The following is an 18616-nucleotide window of genomic DNA, read 5'->3' as shown; positions in this document are numbered from 1 at the left end:
TTTTGGTTTTGGTTTTGATTTCCTTTGCTTGTTTTAATGTAATTGACATGATTTCCTGACTCTAACCTGATTTGGCCTCTCAACTAAAAATAAAGACAGCCACTATTATCCCTTTCCGGACACAGGCGCGGTGATATGACTGTTGCCTTAGTAAACACTGCATGAAACAGTCTTGCTGATAAGTGAGATAAGTAGACTTTGCTTGGAAGCCATCAGTTGACACAGTTAACTTTGCTCTGATAACACAGAGCCCTGTGTCACGTGGGCTCTCTGTAAATGATTACCGGAGTGGCTTCTTTAGAAAGAGGCATTTTATAACGTGAGATGATTTCCTTTTGGGATTAGAGTTGGTTTATTGGTCTCATTTTAATCTTCTGAATATAAATCAGGTTGAATCTGAGCCACAGAACAAGAATCTTAAGGTGTGAATTCATGGTGGGTTATTTATGTGCTCGTGCAGCGCATTGTTGCAGGTTTTCATGAGGTCAAGGCTGAGAGGAGATTAGCGGGTGATGCTGGGCATGAGTGATGGCTGCTATGCTGCGTCATGCTGAAAGACCTAGAGGTGGTAGGGGAGGTTTTCATGTGACCTGTTGTGCCTTAGCCTCCTCCCCACTGGCAGAGCGCACGGGGAGAACCACCTAATAAGGTCATCACTTGATCCCCGACTGTTCTCTTTCCTCTCCATCCTTCCCTCTGCCGTGCTGCCACCTTTTTTTTCTTCTCCATTATATTCTCAATTAGGCTGATTTTTAATTAGTCTCTGATTTTTTTCAATGAAAATATTTAACAGCCATTCCTAAGCACTTATACATTTAGAGAGGAGGCTTTTTAGAGTGGCTTCTCTCAAAGGCATTAAGGTTTTTTTGAGAATGACTGAAGCAGCATGATACCCCATAGCCCAGAGGCCCTAAGAATAGAAAGCAAGTACATTCAAGCCAAAATGTTGTGCTTGAACCTGCCACTGCAGCTATCAGCTCTTATTCATGGACCTCTGCGGGGGTTGCTGGCATGCTGCTCACATTATGTTGGCACTGCTGTTCTTACAGTGTGGCCTGCTGGAACAGGCGTGCGTGTGCCTTTCAAAATGGACAAAGATTGAGATGGATGGAGAAACATAAGAGACAGGCAGAGAAGAGGCCAGATGAGGACAATAAGGAGAGTGAGATGGGCTTAAAAAAAAAAAGGAGGAAGGAAGCTAGTCTTGTGTCATATTCAGGGTGTCGCTGCAGTCGCAACTCCTGAATACGTGGAAACAAACATAAGTGAAGGTTATCACCAGTGTCCCCTGCTGGGAGGCGCTCACAGACGTTGAGGTGGCACTTGGACCGGCCCCAGACACATGTGCAGAACACAGCCATAAAGGAATCAGTGGTTAAGCTCTCCCTCTCAAAGCTTTTTAATCTCTCTCCTCGGGGCAAGCAGAGAAAGACGCAGTGCTGTGCCCGACAAGATTACAGTGCACAGTGCAGCTGCGGTTGAGTGAAAGGCTCATTGTAAGTCATTGTTATGGCTGTTGTACATGCCAGCGGCACATAAGCTCTTGATTAGCTCTTGTTGTATGTGACAGTGCATTTTCACTGCTGGAATTATGGGCTTTAGTTCAATGTTTTTATTGAAGGAAAATGTAGCTGTGAGGGCCATAATGGTCTCATGTGTTTGTCAAGTTGTTCCCATTCACGTCCTAATCAATGGTCCTCAGACACTGCGCTATAATGGCCTTCTTGAAAGGGTGACCGATGTTTAAGCACGGATTATTGACCAAGATTAGTTAAACAAAACAAAACAAAAAAACGCTTTTCAAGAACAGACTTTCACTCGCTCGTGTTTTTCTCTGCCACTAGTTCAATTTAGTTTTCTGTCACTCCCGTGTTCATCTGCAGGACAACGTGTTGAACATCATCAGTCAGATCATGGATGAATGTATCCCCTTCGACCGGGCCAACAGAGATTTTTGTGTCAAGTTCCCCGAGGAGATTCGTCATGACAACTTGGCAGGGCAACTGTGGTTTGGAGCCGAGGTAGTGTATTCACAACTTCATCAATCTGGGAAAAAATGACCTTTCTCTGGCTCAAAACAAAATGATATTTAATTTTTTTTTTTTTCACACACTGAGTTTTTTGAATGCCAAGTGTGCCATCGTAAACAATTTAATTCTCTGTGCATAATTATATTATCTCTGCTTGTTCCTGTCCAGTGTTTGGCTGCAGGCTCCATTATCATGAACAGGGAGATAGAGAGCATAGCTATGAGACCCCTAGCTAAGGATCTTACTCGCAGCTTGGAGGAGGTACGCAACATCACCAGAGACCAGGCCCTGCGAGACCTCAACTTGTACACAGACCGCATGAAGGACGCATTGCGACATTTTGACAGCCTTTTTGCTGAGTTTGAGCTCAGGTAAAAATAGAGACAAGACTTTATTATCAGTGGTATGCACTGGGTTAATCTAGATTTATCGTCCACTTAATGATATTTCTGCAAGTGTGCCAAAAAGTCATTACTTTCCACTTTCTGTTTTCTTCCACTGGCAGCTACGTGTCAGCCATGGTGCCTGTGAAGTCTCCCAAAGAATACTATGTACAGCAGGAGGTGATTGTGCTCTTCTGTGAGACTGTGGAGAGGTGAATTTATAGACAGACATTTTTCTGCTAAATAATCCTCTTCTGTGAAATACCACACAGAGATGATGCGGTTAATTTGACTACTTTTTTTTATTTCAGGGCCCTGAAGTTGGGCTATCTCACACAGGACATGATTGATGACTATGAACCTGCACTGATGTTTACAATTCCCAGACTGGCCATTGTGTGGTAAGTGTTGCCTGTCCTTTCACTGCCCTCTTTGTTTTCCATTCCTTTGCACCCTCTTACAGAATTTTAAACATGTTTTTAGTGGGCTGGTTGTGTATCCAGAGGGACCTCTCAACCTAGACCGAAAATCAGAGGATATGTCTGAGCTCTTCAGGCCTTTTCGCACTTTACTGAAGAAAATAAGGTAAAAGCCATGAATATCTAACATGGCAACAAATGTATTTTTTCACAGTTTATCACTATGCTCCAGCTATCCTGTGCTGCTTTTTTCAGAGACCTGCTCCAGACCCTGACTGAGGAGGAGTTGATGACGCTAGAGAGAAACTTGTGCATTTCTCAAGAAGGGGAGTTGTCCACAAGCCAGGCGCTGGCCACAAACGGCGTACCAGCTCCAGTCCAAGAGAATCACTCGTCCTGCAGTCCTGCTAATGAAATCTCCAAAAGGGGGAGTGAGGGAGAAGAGGAGCCACCGGCTGCGCTTGTCTGTCCCAGTCAGGAGGAAGAGTTGGCAGGAGTGGAAAAAGGCTGGGAGGAGGTGGAAACTGTGAGGGGAGAGGAGGAACAGGAGCAGGGTTTACTCTGTGAGGAGGCAGAGGAGGCTGAGCTGGCATGCTCCATGCAGTACGATGAGGAGGAACTGGAGCAGCTCAACATGATGGTGTACCGCGTGGGAGACGAGATGTCGACTCTGCTGTCGCCTCCCAGCCAGGGTCAATCTCCAGCCCACGATCCCAACAGAGGACAGCCTGCAGGCTCCAGTGGGGTTTCCAGCACAGAGGTCTCTCCACGCAGAATCTTGGGGAGCCGAGGAAGGACGGGCATTTGTACAGAGGAAGACAGGGTCTTCTTCATGGAGGACCTGGATGCAGCAGGAGAACACATCACCAGAGAGCCTCGCTGTTATGTCACCTCTCCTCCCAAAGAGTCTGCTCGTCCTGTGCAGCGCAAGCTCGCACCAAGGCCAGACTCGGTTAGGAACGGCTGGTTTTCTGAGACAACATCTGAGCAGCCTTGTCCACAGCCACGCAACCTGAACACACACTGCCCAACTGCAAAGTGTCCCCCTTGTACTAATGTCCCTGGTTCAGAACCTCTGCCTTACACCAATGGGTGGGACATGGGTTTAGAGGGGACAGCGTCTGAAACAGCTGAAGTCATCGCCCATCGTATGGGAGGCATGAAGCTGTCTGCTACAGTCATCTTCAACCCTCACTCACCCAGCTTGACAGAACTGGCTGTGGACAAGCTGCTGCTACCTCGGCCTACTCCCTCTGAGATTGAGCCCTGTGGCCCCCTGGTGGCCACTCACTGCCTGCTCAACTCTTGCGTCTGCTGTGGCAGCTGCGAGGATGGCCACGAGGATGCCATCACCACAGAGACTACTGGACTCGGTTTAGGGCTCGCTCTGGGATTGGACAAACATTGTACGACGCCTGCCTCCAGCGCTGTCATTCAGTCCTCTGCTTGTCGGCTCCCTCCTCGTCCTCACGAACACAACAATAAGGACGACGTGGCCCATTTGAGCCCTCCTTCCTCCCGCTCTGCAGAGCCACTTGAAGAGGCTCCTGGGCTGGGACACCAGGCTCAGGATTGTAGCTCTAGTGTCAGAAATGGAGCCTCCCCATGTAATCACCAGCTGAGGACTGAAAAAAGACATACTAGTGGCGGCCGACAGAGGGACAAGGAGATGGATAACGAAAATCCAGAAAATAAGGATATGAAGAGGTACACCAAAGAGGACAACAGGAGAAGCTCCAGGTGTGTTTCAGTTTCATTTTACAATATTTTATGTGGCGAACATGGACTCCTCCATGCTCCATTAACACATATCCAGTTTGTTTTGTTTTCCTTAATTCATCACAATTTTCCACTTTCTTTTCTCTTAATATTCATATCCGTTTGTTTTGTTTAAGTCTTTATATATATGCATGAATCTCTGTATTTGGTTATTTTTAGTTTTCAGAACTCTCCACTCAGCTCTGTGTCAGGTAGTGACTGTGAGAGTGTGTCGGTCACCACATGTAGTCTGTCGAGCAGTGCATATACACCCAGGTAACAAATCATTCATCCAAATGTGTGTCTGTCTCATGTTTGTGCTTACTTCCTGCTCACATTCACAGTAACTAAAGAAACCTTTAATGGCTAATTTTAAAAAAATGATGCATTTGTTAATTTGGGCAGAGTAAATGGTGTTATTGTGCATTTATTTCCACTTTGTATTAAAGTGGAGCTTCAAAGATTTTATTCCTGGACTCCACCAGAGTAGCTTTGCAAAGTTAAGATGGTCCTCATTTATTTTATTTTGGACCATTAGTTAATTTACTGTCTAAATCAAGCTTTTTTAGCTCCTTTCACTTTAAGGCAACTCCACTTTTGTTCTGATTGGCTGCCTCTTGCAAACAGAAGGTTTGAACTGAGGCTTTGTAGGGGTGCTGTTGTCACAGCCAGAGCTGTGTACCAGAAGTGACTATATTATGAGTATCCACTCTCATCTACATTGTGCAGTTTTCAAGAATAGAAAAAGAAAACAGAAGCAGAGCATTAAGAGCAAACTGAACCGTTTGGCTCTCAGGATGTCTCGTACATAGTGAATTTGTATGCATATATAAGAGGAAAATCAGGAAAAGGATAATTGGTCCACTTTAAATATGGAAATCTGCTTTTATTGATGTAAACTGACTGTGAAAATGATGTATGGACGTTTGGGGACAGATGTTAATTGATGATCCTTCACTGTGTCTCACCGCTCCCTTCAGTCCTGTCAGCAGTCTGACTCCCAGCTCAGGGACATCAGAAGACCCAGACCAGCAGGAGATCCAGCTGGCCGTACAAGTTGCCAAAGCAGCAGCCAGAAACAAGATCAGATCTCGTTTCCACAGCAGCAGCGACCTCATCCACCGTCTCTTTGTCTGTATATCAGGTATAAAAGCTCTCATTCTTGATTCGCTCTCTACTCACCTCTTTTTCTCGCTTGGCCTGATCTCCATTCTGTGTTTTTGTGTGATGCAGGTGTTGCTGATCAGCTGCAGACCAACTATGCGAGTGACCTTCGCAGCATCCTCAAGACTCTTTTTGAAGTCATGGCAACCAAGTGTGAGGAAGGAGACAATGATAAGCAGAAGAAAGGTCAGAAAGGTGTTTTTTGATTATGAGATATTTTTAGTGTTACAATATTTTGCTTTCTCTCTTTAACAGACTAAAGACTGAAGTCAAAACAGCCTTTTGAATTAAGCAGAAGTAGTAACTAGTATTTAGTCATATTGCTCAAAAGATTAAACTTTCTTATAAAGATTTAACCAGTGGCCACAATATGATTTTCTTTTAATCAAAACAATGGATTATGGATCGTGTGACAGTGTAAAAATGAATGCTTGCATTAATTATGTGCAGAGAGTGATCATTGTTCACTCGAATAGCATCGTTTTCTGAAGGCAGCTGCTTTCAGTGAAAAGCTCTTTAAAAACACACCATACCTACCACCTTACTTAATGAGCCTGATGTTTCCCTAATGAGGCTCCATGTGAAAAAAATTAACTCTAAATTAACAGTGATAGGTGCGCACCCCCAAGTGAGCAAAAAAAGCTGCTTAACATAAAACAGAACACATTTCTGATCGTGAAAAACTGCTTGTTTAAAAATAAATAAATAATAATAGTTTAATCCCATTATAATGGAATTTAATCCCCCATTTGAAAAACAAAAATTCACAAATGTAGTCACTGGAGAGCATGTTCAAATACTGCTATTCTCTTTATCCTCATTGCCACATTTGCAACACCTGATATTTGCATCAAAAGTCTCAGTTAGATGCAACATAAATAAATAATAGCAAATGTTACTAGCATTTTAGCTCTTTATGGCATGGTTGGAAACTGACGAAAAACGGTGGTAGCTGGGTCTTTGTAAGGAATATCAAATTCAAATTCAAATTTTATTTGTCACGTACACAGTCATACACAGTACGATATGTAGTGAAATGCTTGGACAACTGCTCGTGACCCAAAGAGAACAAAAAAAGGAAAAGGCTATGAATAAGATAGGAAATAAATATGAAAAATTAAAAAGGGTAAATTTAACTAGGAAGGAATAAAATATAAATTAAGGTTAAAAATGAAATAACTGTACAACACAAATTAGAATGAAGGGTAAATTTAACTGGGAAGAATAAGATAAAGATAAATATATAAATTAAAGTTGAAAATAAAATAACTGTACAACAAAATACACAATACACAATATAGAACTATATAAGAATGTATGAAGAAATCTAAATATAAATAAATATATACACAATAACAGCAGCTGTACAAGTATTAACCGGAAATGAAGAATATAGTGACCAGTGTTGTGCAAAACCAAAGTCCAGAAAGTCCAGTGTGTGTGTAAGAACCATATGTGTGGGTCAGTACTGTGTGGTGGTGTGATTGAGAGACCGTATCGCCTGCGGGAAGAAGCTCCTCCTCAGTCTCTCTCTCTGGCTGTAGAGTTAAATTTTCCTCGAGTTCTGTTTTCTTTAAATAAAGCTGTTAGGCCTGCACTGTCGCCCCAAAATTTTCTAGATGGCACCTGACAGGGGTGCAAGTGCACATCAGGCATGTCTTTTTACACTGCCAGCTCCCTAGTACACGCAGTGTTTTAGTGGGGCTTTTTCTGGTTGTGTCATATTGGAAAAATATGCTAAGAAAAATACACAACCACATCAAAACAGAACCAGGTGCTTGGCCCAAAACAAGCTGATGACAAATGTAATAAAACGACAGCTTGCACAGTAATGGACACAGCAGTGCAATCTTAAATTGCATGCTGTTAGTCACATTATCTAGTCACTTCATCCTCCCATTACTGTTTCATATTAACAGTTAATTAAGTTCATATGTGAAAACAGCTTAGAAAACACTATAGGGTCTTTGCTAACAGCAGTTTTGCACTGTTGTTTATAACTGAGCTGTTAAACTAAATAACAATCAGTCACACAACACACATTTCTTCTTTTATGGTGTTCAGCGGGGCCTGTTATGCGCAGCGCAGTCCTGGAGGACTGTGCTCTGTGTCAGGAGACCATTTCCTCATCGGAATTGGCAGCCAAGGCCCGTGAGGGCCAGTTCGAAGGTCAGCAAATCCACAAACAGACCCACACAGATTTTTTTTGAAATGTCAGCCAGTTCCTTTCTCCTTCTCTCAGCAAACGTTAAGCTGGTGACAGCTCTGCTTTGTGTTTACTGTTTCTTTTTGGCTCTGTGCAGACCCTCCTGACTGGGTCCCTGATGAAGCCTGCAACTCCTGCATTGCCTGCAAGGCTCCGTTCACTGTTATCCGCAGGAAACATCACTGTAGAAGCTGCGGAAAGGTACGATCTGTTCGGTTTAACGTGAACTCGATCAAACTGATAATTCATGCGTTATCATGTGGATGGTAAGTGATACACTGCATGATGTGTCGTTTCAGATCTTCTGCTCTCGCTGCTCTTCCCATTCTGCTCCGCTGCCTCGATACGGTCAGGTGAAGCCTGTCAGGGTCTGCACACACTGCTACATGTTCCATGTCACGCCCTTCTACAGTGACAAGGCGGGCATCTGACCTCAGAAAACCATGCGAATGCACAGTCTGCCACAACAAGGACATATGCAACAGACAGAAAGCTGTGTACAAAGCAAAAGCAGCACTGCTCGGGTAACCCCTAATGGTCGTAATTGTACCAGCTAAGCATGGCCATTCAAAGATGACACGTCAGAAATTCCAGACAAAAAGCCACTGAATTCCGATTTAATATTTCTAAGAGATTCTGGTGTGTCAGCAGGTTTCTCCGCACCCACATGATGCACAAATGCCTGTACATGTTTTTTAAAAACAGGAAAGAGGAAAAGCTGGCAATAACAGATATTAAACTGGCATTGTGCAGCGGTCCTCTGTAGCAAAATCGAAACAGGCCTCCTTTTTCCCCCTCTTCTTTCTTATTTTTCCTTTTTGTTTTTTAGCTTCCGGTGTAAATGAAAGGACTTTGTGAAATATTTCCGATGCTTTAGCGAGCTTCCTATATTTGTGCCCGAACTGTCACGAGTCTTGGATTAATCAAAAGAATGTAAGTTGTGATCAACATGTAAATAACGGTAATTCTGGTAATAAAAACACTAAAATGTCTTCAGTAAACATTTGCTCTGCACTGGAACTGAAAAGCAACCTTCACCAGTCCACCAGTCCCAGTCAAGCAAAAGTGAACGATGGACGACTTTTATATTGAGATTCCTTCATGCTTTTAATGGCAGTGAATGTCTGATTCTGTATCACTTTGTAAGATGGAGTCTGAATTTCAACAAGACTGTCCATTCACCTCTCCACGGTTATGGGCTGTGCCCATTGCTTTTACTGCTGCACCACGGCACACTGAGTTTTCTCCGGGGACTCTCCTGCACGCTGAGATGAATAAAAGGGATTTCTTAGTCATCACTGTTAGGTCTGGAAGGCCCCCTAGTGGAGAGTTGACCTCTCATTACTCAGTGCCCTGATTAGCACCACAATGTGTATAATTTGCTTTGAACCAGAGGCCTTTTCAGGTGCTGGCCTACAGGAATACAGGCCCGTTGATACTCGCTGGGTTTCTCTTTCTCATGATGCTATAGTGCAATATTGTGACTACTAATTGCAGTGGGCCTCCACATTTAAGAGACATCCCTCTGCTGTTTGAAATGCATCTACAGGCCCTTTCAGAAGAGCAATGTTTTGCTGATATGTGTTTACACTGAATTATATTCATCCGTTCCTCTGGTGGTACTGACGGTCAGGACCAGATTACTTTTGTTCCCAGATTGATGTCATTTACTCTCGACTTCCTCTCTGCTCTTAAATCTGCTTCCACAGCAATGACAGCATACACAGTATCTTCCATAGCTACAGTATATTGGTTTGTACATTTGATTGCTCTCAAGTGGCCAAAATGGACCACTGAGCACCTGTTACGAAATATCACATCCTATCCATTCTGCTCTGGCTTAAAGCAGTTCCTCAGGCTTTACATATTAAGAATCACTAAATACTGCTGTATCAATCTTATTTTCATCAAAGAAACATATGAACTTACTTTGGAAAGGTGTGGTTTTTCTTTTATAAAGAACAAAAATAATGTATGAAGCTATAATTATCTTTATGTTTAAAAAAAAAACATGGAATCATGCAGTAATTAAAGGTTGGGATATCATATTATTTCAGAGCTTGGTCTTATTTTCTAAAACTTCAGTCCATTTCCATGATGAGAGCTGTGTAAAATATTGAATAAATACTGTTATATAGTTTTAAATGCAATGTATATTGAAATAAATGATTTTTTTTCCTGTTTAAAAGTAGTCTTCTCTTTATTCACGGAACGGATAGAGACTGAAAAACTGCAGGGCGTATGTTATGTTCACCGTCCCATGACTGGAACAGTTGCGAGCTGAAATGTGTCTGTCTTGATATTATGTAAAGATGATCATTTAAAGCCTGGAATAATTTTAGCTTCTATTTGCCATTTATATTCCTGGCACTGGAGTGGGCAGTGTGGGCCTACTGATGATCCTCCTTAACTGAATTTCTTTATGGAGTTTGAGTACCACATTGTCAGAGTTTCATCCAGCCCAATTATAGGATTTCTAAAAGCAGATATTGGACACAGCTAAAGTTTCCTAACTATAGCAGGTGATCAAGTAGCTGATTGTTCCTGGGAAGGAATACATGGAGAGGAATGAAAGCTACCAGGTAGCTTTGGATTACGACACCAGGCCTATGGTTTGTTGTTGCTGAGATTTGATCAACCATTGGCGGGTCATCTAGCAGAGAGGGATGTAATGTTGGACATCCCCACCCCATTCATCCAAACAGGGGTGATGACGCATCCAATGAGAACCAAACCTTAAGAGATCCCTCTTTAAAGGTACCTTTAGAGGGCCAAATAACTCAGCAACATGACTGTCAATACTGAATGAGAGCCAAAACATCAGTAAAACACCTAAGTTCCAAGTACTTACTGAGTGAAGCAGTGATTGTAGTTGAAATTCTTCAGCATGGCAGAAGCTGATCTGTAGCCAGTAGGTGGCAGCACATGTTCATGGCTTCGCACCATTGTATCTGGATACTGAATGGGTGTTACTCACAGCACAGGGTGCTACAGTATGGAGCTATAAGTTTGACTTTTGAAGCTCGTAATTTAATCTGGGCATTTGCGGCAGTATTTCCAGGTATCCGTTACATTAATGATGACACTTACTTCAAAGCTGTAGCTCCTAAGTAAAAAAATCAGGGTGTAATTATACTCAAACAATATAATTTATATATTGATTCATTTAGGTATTAAAAGTATCTTTTTATAATATAACTTAAGTTGGATTATGTAAAACAGCTAAAACCAATGTCTTCATGTAATACATCTCTGACTTAGTGCACATGAGTATGGAGAGCCTCAAGTGCCAAAATGAGTTAAATAAATATATCATTAAATAATTTAAGTTGTTATTAATTAATTAAAATGGGAAAGAAGTAATAGTTAAATAATGAACTTATAATGAATATTCTGTGATCAACTGGCTGTTTGTGGCTGCTTTTGATTTGAAGTATACACTGCAAACATTCTAAATGTCACAAATCTCTCAGATGTGAAAACTCGCTATTGTTATCGCTCACTTTTTCTCCACCGTCACTCCCACAACTGTTCCCTCTTCCTACGCAACCAAATACATTTTGATTAGTTGATGCGTTTTTCTGCAAATAGGCTCTGGGGGTTTCCTCAAAAAAAAAATCCTGCTTTGAATTTTGACAACAGAATTCAGAGTAAAATATTTATTCTGGACTTACTTGGCCTATCAACACAATTTGAAAGCTAAAAAGTCACAGTTTTGACACAAGTTGAAACAGAGACTCTGTGAGAGTGCATCTTGCTACTATATAATCTTAACTTGGCCATGTGATTTAAACTCTAGAGGGTTAAACGTGTCATTAATTAATCACAATCAGAAACAAGTAAAACATTATATTTTATTAAGTGTTTTAAATGAAATCACTTATACTTAAAATAATTATGGATGCATTTATTTATTGCCTAGTTTGATTAATTAATGACATATTAACGTTATTATTTAATGATGTATTTATTGGATTCATTTTGGCACTTGGGGACCTCCATACAGGGATGCACATTAGCCTGAAAATCTAAATGTTCCCCTCCACTGTTTTCATTGTGTTTATTTCTTATCAGATATTATATTAGAACAATAGAATGGCTTATATAAGGCCCATTATTTGCATGGCATCCTTCTTAACAGTTTGCAGCTGTTATCTCTTTCCCGTGCGCTGAGCTGACAGCGGTGGGATAACAGCTCTGTAATGAAGAGGTTGGTTTGAGAGATAAAGAGTTAAACGTGGCCGGGCTCTGCAGGCTGTGATTGGCCCGCAGCTGCAGCGCGAGTCTCGGCTGTGTGCGCGCTCCTGGAAAAGTCACTCTGTGGATGAAGCGGACTACACGGACCGGACTGGACTTCCCTGAGTTTTCTTTTCCCTAACACTTTGGAAACTTTGTTATTGTGATTTATGGAAGTGTCCGGTTTTATTGCAGCCGTGAATCCGTTATTTTATCCCGGAGAGAGGCATGTGCTGGTCTGTTAGAGGTCGGTGGAAAGTCGACCGCTGTCACTTTTGATTCATGGACTCGACACGGACTTTAGCTAAAAGCATTTCAGTCAAGAGGCTGATACGAGGCTGACTTAATTCACTGAATATTAAGGTATGTTAAAGTCCTATTTATACTTTTATTTGCATTCTCACCCGACCTTCATTTGAGCAGCTGGAGGGATATTTTACTGTAAGCACATCAAGAAACTAGCCAAAAGCAACAGTTTCCATGAACGCTTTGCTTTACCAGACCTTGATTTTGTATCTGAATATGTCGTTTAGATACATAACTGTGCTATTAAGATATTCAGCACTTTTTAAACCCTCAATATTGACCCTAATGTAGAGTCCCAAACCTAGGTGTCTACCTGTAGTTGGAAGGAGTGGAAAAACTGCACACATCCTGTGTTATTTAACGTTAACTTTATATGTTAATATTGCCATTAAATAAATTCTGCTTGGTTTTCATTTTAAAATCCTTAAACTTCCTTATAAACCACAAAAAGATCCCAGGTGTCTTAGTTTGGGAACTTCCAGTTTGTTAGTGATATAGTGCATATTAGGTTTGGTCAGGACTTTTATAAGCAAGCTATAGTATTTAAACTATTTTGTATACAAATGTCTTGATATCCTCCAGCAGTGTAACTGTTTGTGCATGTGTCTTTCAGGTTTAGGGAAGATGAATTTGTCTTTGGACAGCATGGACATCCTGAAGATTGTGTTACTCATCTTTGAGGCTGTTTTGCTGACTGACTGCGTAAGAGGTGAGCTGCTTCATTTTTTAAAATTATTTATTTTTTGGGTTTTTCTTTTCATTTATACAGCAGTCGTAGCTCATTATTAACCAAGCTGACTGGCTGGTTTCCTGTGAGCCTGAAGAAAGCCTCAGTTGGGTTTTGAATGCTGTCGCGCAGAGAAGAGATGGAAAACTTAAAACTCACAAAAATCTCTAAACACAGCCCAAAATCAACACAGGACAGCAGAATGAGAGAGGGCAAACCAGCCCGTCCCCTACCCCTAGTTTGTGTGTTTCAGTCATGGCAGCGTGTGTGTGTGTGTGTGTGTGTGTGTGTGTGTGTGTGTGTGTGTGTGTGTGTGTGTGTGTGCATTCGCTACAGCAAAACCAAACAAACATCATCCATCAGCTTCCCAGGGTGAAAGAACACAAGTTGGTGTAAGAGTCCAGCTCTCAAGTAGCTGGCCAAAGGGCCTGACTCACAACACCCTGTGTCTGTGTGTGTGTTCATGTGCGTGCATATTTTCTTGACCGTAACCCCGACTGGAGAGTGGGAAACCTCAGTCTCACCACAGTTCACTGTGCTGTTGTTTGTGCCAGTATCAATACTCTGCTTTATAAAGACAACTTACAGTGAGCTTGTCAACAGCTCGTGAACAGCTCTCGAGACAATTTCTGTGATTTCATCCACCATCACCGACTACTGAACCATGTCTGATGCAATCCAGTGGCATGAGTCAAAGCCAGAGGCAGAATTTGTAACTTCGCTTCAGTTTTTAATGAGAGAAATCTGAAAACCAGAACATTTCCCCCGAAGATTATTCTCTGGCAAAACAAGCAGGCTCTATAGCGCCTTCTTTATTCTCCCCGCTCAGCGTGTGAGTGGATTCAAGAGGCGTCTGATAGGTACAATACCTGCATGTGGCTATCATGGCTCAAGGTAGAAGGGGGCAGGAGGCGGGGGTGGGAGGCTTGGCGGCAGTTTAGAGGGGGAGATTACATCTGTGGGTCTGCAGACAATGCCTCATTCACAGCGTGGCAGCCGTGCCTTCACGGCACAACCAAACCAAAAGTAAACAAGATGTGAAGGCTAAATCAGATTAGACAGGCAATTTTCTGTGTTTACAGATTAACATATGTCAGCGAGGGAGCAAAGAAAAACGGGGAAGCCAGCTTGGACGGTGGGGAGCCGAGGTCCGATGGGTCCTGAGCTGATTTAATGTCAGGCAATGGGAAGCATTTGCAGCCTGCTTTTCATAATTTCTCTGAAAGTGGTTGCAGATGCAGGGACACATGTACAATTGCAGATATGCGGCTGGCAAGGAGTCTGAGCAAGATGATTTTTGTACGTTCCCTGACAGTCTGTGAAGTGTAAATATCCCACAGTTCCACCAACAGAAGCAGGGATACAGTGGGTTCTGTGTTACAGTCCAAATGCAACAGCTTGACTCTGACATGCTGTGAAATATAGCCTGTAGGTGGGGGTAGTTGATTCAAAGCTTCTGCTTTTGTAGTGAAGCGAAGGCCAGCAGAGCTGTTAAGCTGTCCCTGTAAAACTTAACAGTGTATGATGACATCGTTGACAAATGTAAATGAAATCATAAAGGACGGGCCCCCTTTTCGCTTGTGTGTGAAACAGTAAAAACACGTAGGGAGTGTTACTTTACTGCTGTTATCTAAACACTTCAGGCAGTGCACCTGAGAGGACAGTAAGTTTGGGTGAACGACTTTGAGCCTGTTGCTGTCAGTCACCAGGTGACATCTGACCCAGGACCCCCTGCCCTAGTACCACAGAGAGCCCCAAATACACACTCAGTCATATACACACAGACCTCCCTCTTTCTGTGCTGCAACGTCACAGCTGGACCCCCTTGTAGCCACTGCACTTCCTCCATCTTAGCACCTTCTGCCGCCCCCCCCCAAATATGCTGCTCTGCCTCCCCAAGCAGCTGGAGGAGGTGCTCGGTGATGTGTCCCAGCAGAGCTCTAACGTGGTGACAGGTCCGGGGACTGTTCGGCTCTGCTAAACGAGGAATGCAGCAGCCTGGACATATGGATCTGCAGAAATGCACCCTGGGAGAAAAAAACAGAGGCACCAGGTGTCCCTGTTATGCACCGGGGCTAGCTAACAATGTGCACAATGAATGGTACTATTTTGGTGCATTTTAATTAGAACCAGGCATCAAATACAGTGGTCCTTTTAAGCTGCTGCACTAGCCCTTTCCTTTTTTCTTATGTGATTTAACCCCACACGTATTTCCTTCACTTCTAAAGCTATCTGGCAAAGTTTAGAGCATGCAAACTCCTCTGCGACCCTGTTGGAAAATATACATTTTATAGCAGAGTTACATCATGGTTTCATACCAAGAATGCACTATGAGATAAACTGCATGCCAAGGGCTTTTAAAATCACAAGGCTGTTTTGGCTCTCAGACCATTTTCCATTTCCTTAAACCGTAATGACGCTAGTTTCTGAGCAACAAAATGCCCCAAAGTCCTCTTATATATATATATTTTTTTTTTTTTTTCCTGCATAGTAAGAAGGTGTAACAGTGGCTTGTGGGCCAAGCTGGTGAGACGAGGTGGGGGAATGAGAAAGGGTAGAGCTGAAAAGCTGTTTAACATGTTTGTTTGTTTTTTTAATCCTCCTTATGCAACTCGCACTTTAATGCCTCATTTAGTGCTGGAAATAAAATCAGCTTCATGTTACCTTTTTGTCTTTCATCCCACACCAAACAGCAGAAGTCAAAGGAAGACGCACTTCATCTTTAAGCCGCGACTGGTCCGGCGCATCGTTTCTGTTTCCCACACCACGCGTCCACCAGTGAATGCCACCCTTTTAAACACATGTCCCCTTCTTTTTCTCTGCATTTCCTCTCATTTATTACCAGTCTAAAGTCGAAGGAAGTCAGTTAAGTTAATGTGCTGTCGTTAAAAACAAGGCTCGAGCTGACCTTTACTCCCACCCAGCCTTTCTCAGCCCTTCACAGCCCCATATTTACAGAGGCTGGGTCCATTTGCAGAGAACAATGGATGGATTATTGTGTGCAGTGGTCCCCCAAGGTTGGACAGGGCGGCGGTAATTAATTTTAAACCCTCGTCATCCCTTTTGACTGGACTTATTTGCCGTGTATTTAAGCTCATAGCAGACGGGGGACTTGCTTTTCCTGAGGTGGTGCCACGTAGGCCTGCGTGAGAAGAAGTTACGAGAGCGAATGGGCGCTGCTTTCGTGCCTCTGAATATATGCGTGCGTTTTATTAAGCAGCCTGAAATTACCCTGAGAAAAGTCATGATAATGAGACATCCAAGGAGCGCGGGGCAATTTGGAAAACCTCAGAGGTAGACCAACAACTATTCCCACTCCACCTCCTTCCCCTCTAAACCAGGTGGAAATAATATACCTCCTGCCTACAAATCCCTCTGTTTCTATCGCGGAAATAATGTTAGCAGCGCTATAACAATCCTTGTTCCCAATCTATCAGCGCACAATGCTGACCCTGTCAGTTCAGGAGGAAACATTTGGTGGGAGGAATGTGTCCGACTTCACCTCTCCAAGGGGAACGAAAGGAAAGAGCCGTAGCCGTGATAAGTAGTCATAATGGAGGTCACTCTGTGTTTACTTTAGCGGGGTCGTATAATCCTGGTGAGCAGCACTCCCACTCATTGACTGACTCTAATGGACACTTCAATTAAGATTCATGTGGAATTTCAACAAAGTATTGTCTGCCACTTTCAGCTGTATGCTAATGTTCAGATTTTTTCCCCCTTTCTTTTTACTTTTTAAGAAAGTCCCCATGTCTGTGTGTGTGTGTGTGTACAATGCTCATTAGTTTGTTTGGGCAGTTGGCTCTGGGAGTGTTTTCAGACCACACACACTCTTCCTGCCTGCTGAATGGATTTGAGTTCAGCTAAATAGAATTCCTTTTGCTCCTGTTAACCTTCGCGAAACCCACGGAGCTGCTCGCACAGAGGCGTCGGGACGGCCACCATTCAGATGATAATCGACTTTGTGCCTTTCGCTGGTCTGACTTGCACTATTTAGCAGACGTATGAATAACAGATTTGTGTTAATTGGCAGTTGCTTGGTGTTAAATAAGATGACACCGGACACTGTTTAGACTCCACTCTCAGAGCTGCTGCGTTACACCCTTGGCCAAAGAAAGCGAGTGGACGGAGTGACTGGAAGCAAGCCTTGTGGGTGGGTAGGTGGGAGGGGGGCAAGGGTCCCTGCCTTCCTGGAACCTTACAAGTGACCTTACAATAACATTTCAGCCCCACAGCGGGAAGTGTTTGTCTTGCGCAACCCCTCCTTCTAAGCCTCCTTCATTTCTGCAGTCTCGCTCTGTTTTCTCTTTTCTTTCGAGGAGCCAAGTCATGGAGAGCCTCCCCGAACCCCCCGCTCCCCCACCCAGCCACCTTCCTCCCTGTTTTGTGCTCCACAGCTGCTCGCTCAGTCACTTTAGTAGGAGAAATGATGACATGCCAATTGATCTCCACTTTCATTGCTCAACAGGAGAAGCCGAGGTTTGTTTTCCTGTAAATTTTAACTTCTAGATTTATGATGCATACCTGGGCACGTGAGTTTGGGGAGGAGGGGGGGTGTTACAGAAATTGAAACTTTACTTCCTTCTTCTCCTGCTTCTCCACATCTTTCATCTGGCGTTAGATCCTGGTTGTATCTCCAACAAAATATGTACCAAAGCAACATTTTGTTGCCTCGGGAAAATACTATCTATACTGTCAACTTTAATGCGATGATGGCCTCGAAGGTGTTTCTTGGACTGAGCAGGTTTGGACAAGTTTGAGAGTTGCCATTGTGATGTTAGTGAATAAAAGGCTGATTTAAAGAGCAGAAATATTATCTGCCCCATCTGACTGTGTGTGCCTGTTTGCTGTACTTGCCACAGCCTGCTAGAATCTGTGCTGCTGAAGTCTCTGACTGACTTATCAGAATACCAAATCGTGCACCCAGGGTGAACCTGTTGCATATCATCTGAGGAGATCCTTATTGTTTTCCATCCACTTTTATTTTTATTCTTTTTGGTTTTGAGTCAACTTTTTGATTTTTAATGCATTACTACACATCAAACCATTAAAGATTGCTCTATCTTTGTTTTTCTGTGTTCCTTCTTCTTCCTCTGTCTAGGGTTTAATCTGGAATCTCTTGACAGTCCCTCACACAACCCCTTCCAACCTCTGACTAACCCTGCCACTCAGCAGTTAAAAGGATGATTGAAAGTTATGGTGGTGGCAACAGTGGTGGCTGGCCGGGCTTAAAGAAAGCCGAGCCAAGGCATGGCTGGGATAACGAGCTCTGAATGAGGCTTCTGCTTCTCTTCTCAACCCCCCCCCCCCCTTGTTTCAGTTCTCCTCTGATGAGCTTCAGTAAGACCCCACTTGGCGTTGAGGCTTATTCACTTCCACTTTTTATC

General features: G+C 43.1%; 2 protein-coding genes across 3 annotated transcripts in view; both read left to right on the top strand.

The window, feature by feature from the left end:
• zfyve28 (zinc finger, FYVE domain containing 28) overlaps nucleotides 1–10086 on the top strand; it is a 28471-nt gene extending 18385 nt beyond the window's left edge. Inside the window, exons 3-14 of one of the 2 annotated variants that reach the window (XM_026151926.1) lie at nucleotides 1884–2021; nucleotides 2199–2401; nucleotides 2536–2625; nucleotides 2725–2814; nucleotides 2897–2998; nucleotides 3088–4572; nucleotides 4771–4866; nucleotides 5571–5734; nucleotides 5824–5940; nucleotides 7819–7923; nucleotides 8058–8161; nucleotides 8260–10086. In XM_026151926.1, the coding sequence (XP_026007711.1) occupies nucleotides 1884–2021; nucleotides 2199–2401; nucleotides 2536–2625; nucleotides 2725–2814; nucleotides 2897–2998; nucleotides 3088–4572; nucleotides 4771–4866; nucleotides 5571–5734; nucleotides 5824–5940; nucleotides 7819–7923; nucleotides 8058–8161; nucleotides 8260–8391 (2826 nt within the window). In that variant the 3' untranslated portion in view covers nucleotides 8392–10086. The remainder of the gene's footprint in view (nucleotides 1–1883; nucleotides 2022–2198; nucleotides 2402–2535; nucleotides 2626–2724; nucleotides 2815–2896; nucleotides 2999–3087; nucleotides 4573–4770; nucleotides 4867–5570; nucleotides 5735–5823; nucleotides 5941–7818; nucleotides 7924–8057; nucleotides 8162–8259) is intronic. The other variant, XM_026151927.1, reaches the window with a different exon arrangement.
• Nucleotides 10087–12265: 2179 nt separating this feature from the next.
• Nucleotides 12266–18616, top strand: part of LOC113012268 (fibroblast growth factor receptor-like 1) — a 33555-nt gene continuing 27204 nt past the window's right edge. The window contains exons 1-2 of the mRNA XM_026152367.1: nucleotides 12266–12559; nucleotides 13116–13211. Coding sequence (XP_026008152.1) covers nucleotides 13127–13211 — 85 coding nt within the window. The 5' untranslated portion in view covers nucleotides 12266–12559; nucleotides 13116–13126. The remainder of the gene's footprint in view (nucleotides 12560–13115; nucleotides 13212–18616) is intronic.

Source organism: Astatotilapia calliptera, chromosome 19, assembly GCF_900246225.1.
Source record: "Astatotilapia calliptera chromosome 19, fAstCal1.2, whole genome shotgun sequence".
Taxonomy (NCBI): Eukaryota; Metazoa; Chordata; class Actinopteri; order Cichliformes; family Cichlidae; genus Astatotilapia; species Astatotilapia calliptera.
The sequence above is the reverse complement of the archived record's forward strand: the minus strand, read 5'-3'. Positions and strand labels throughout refer to the sequence as shown.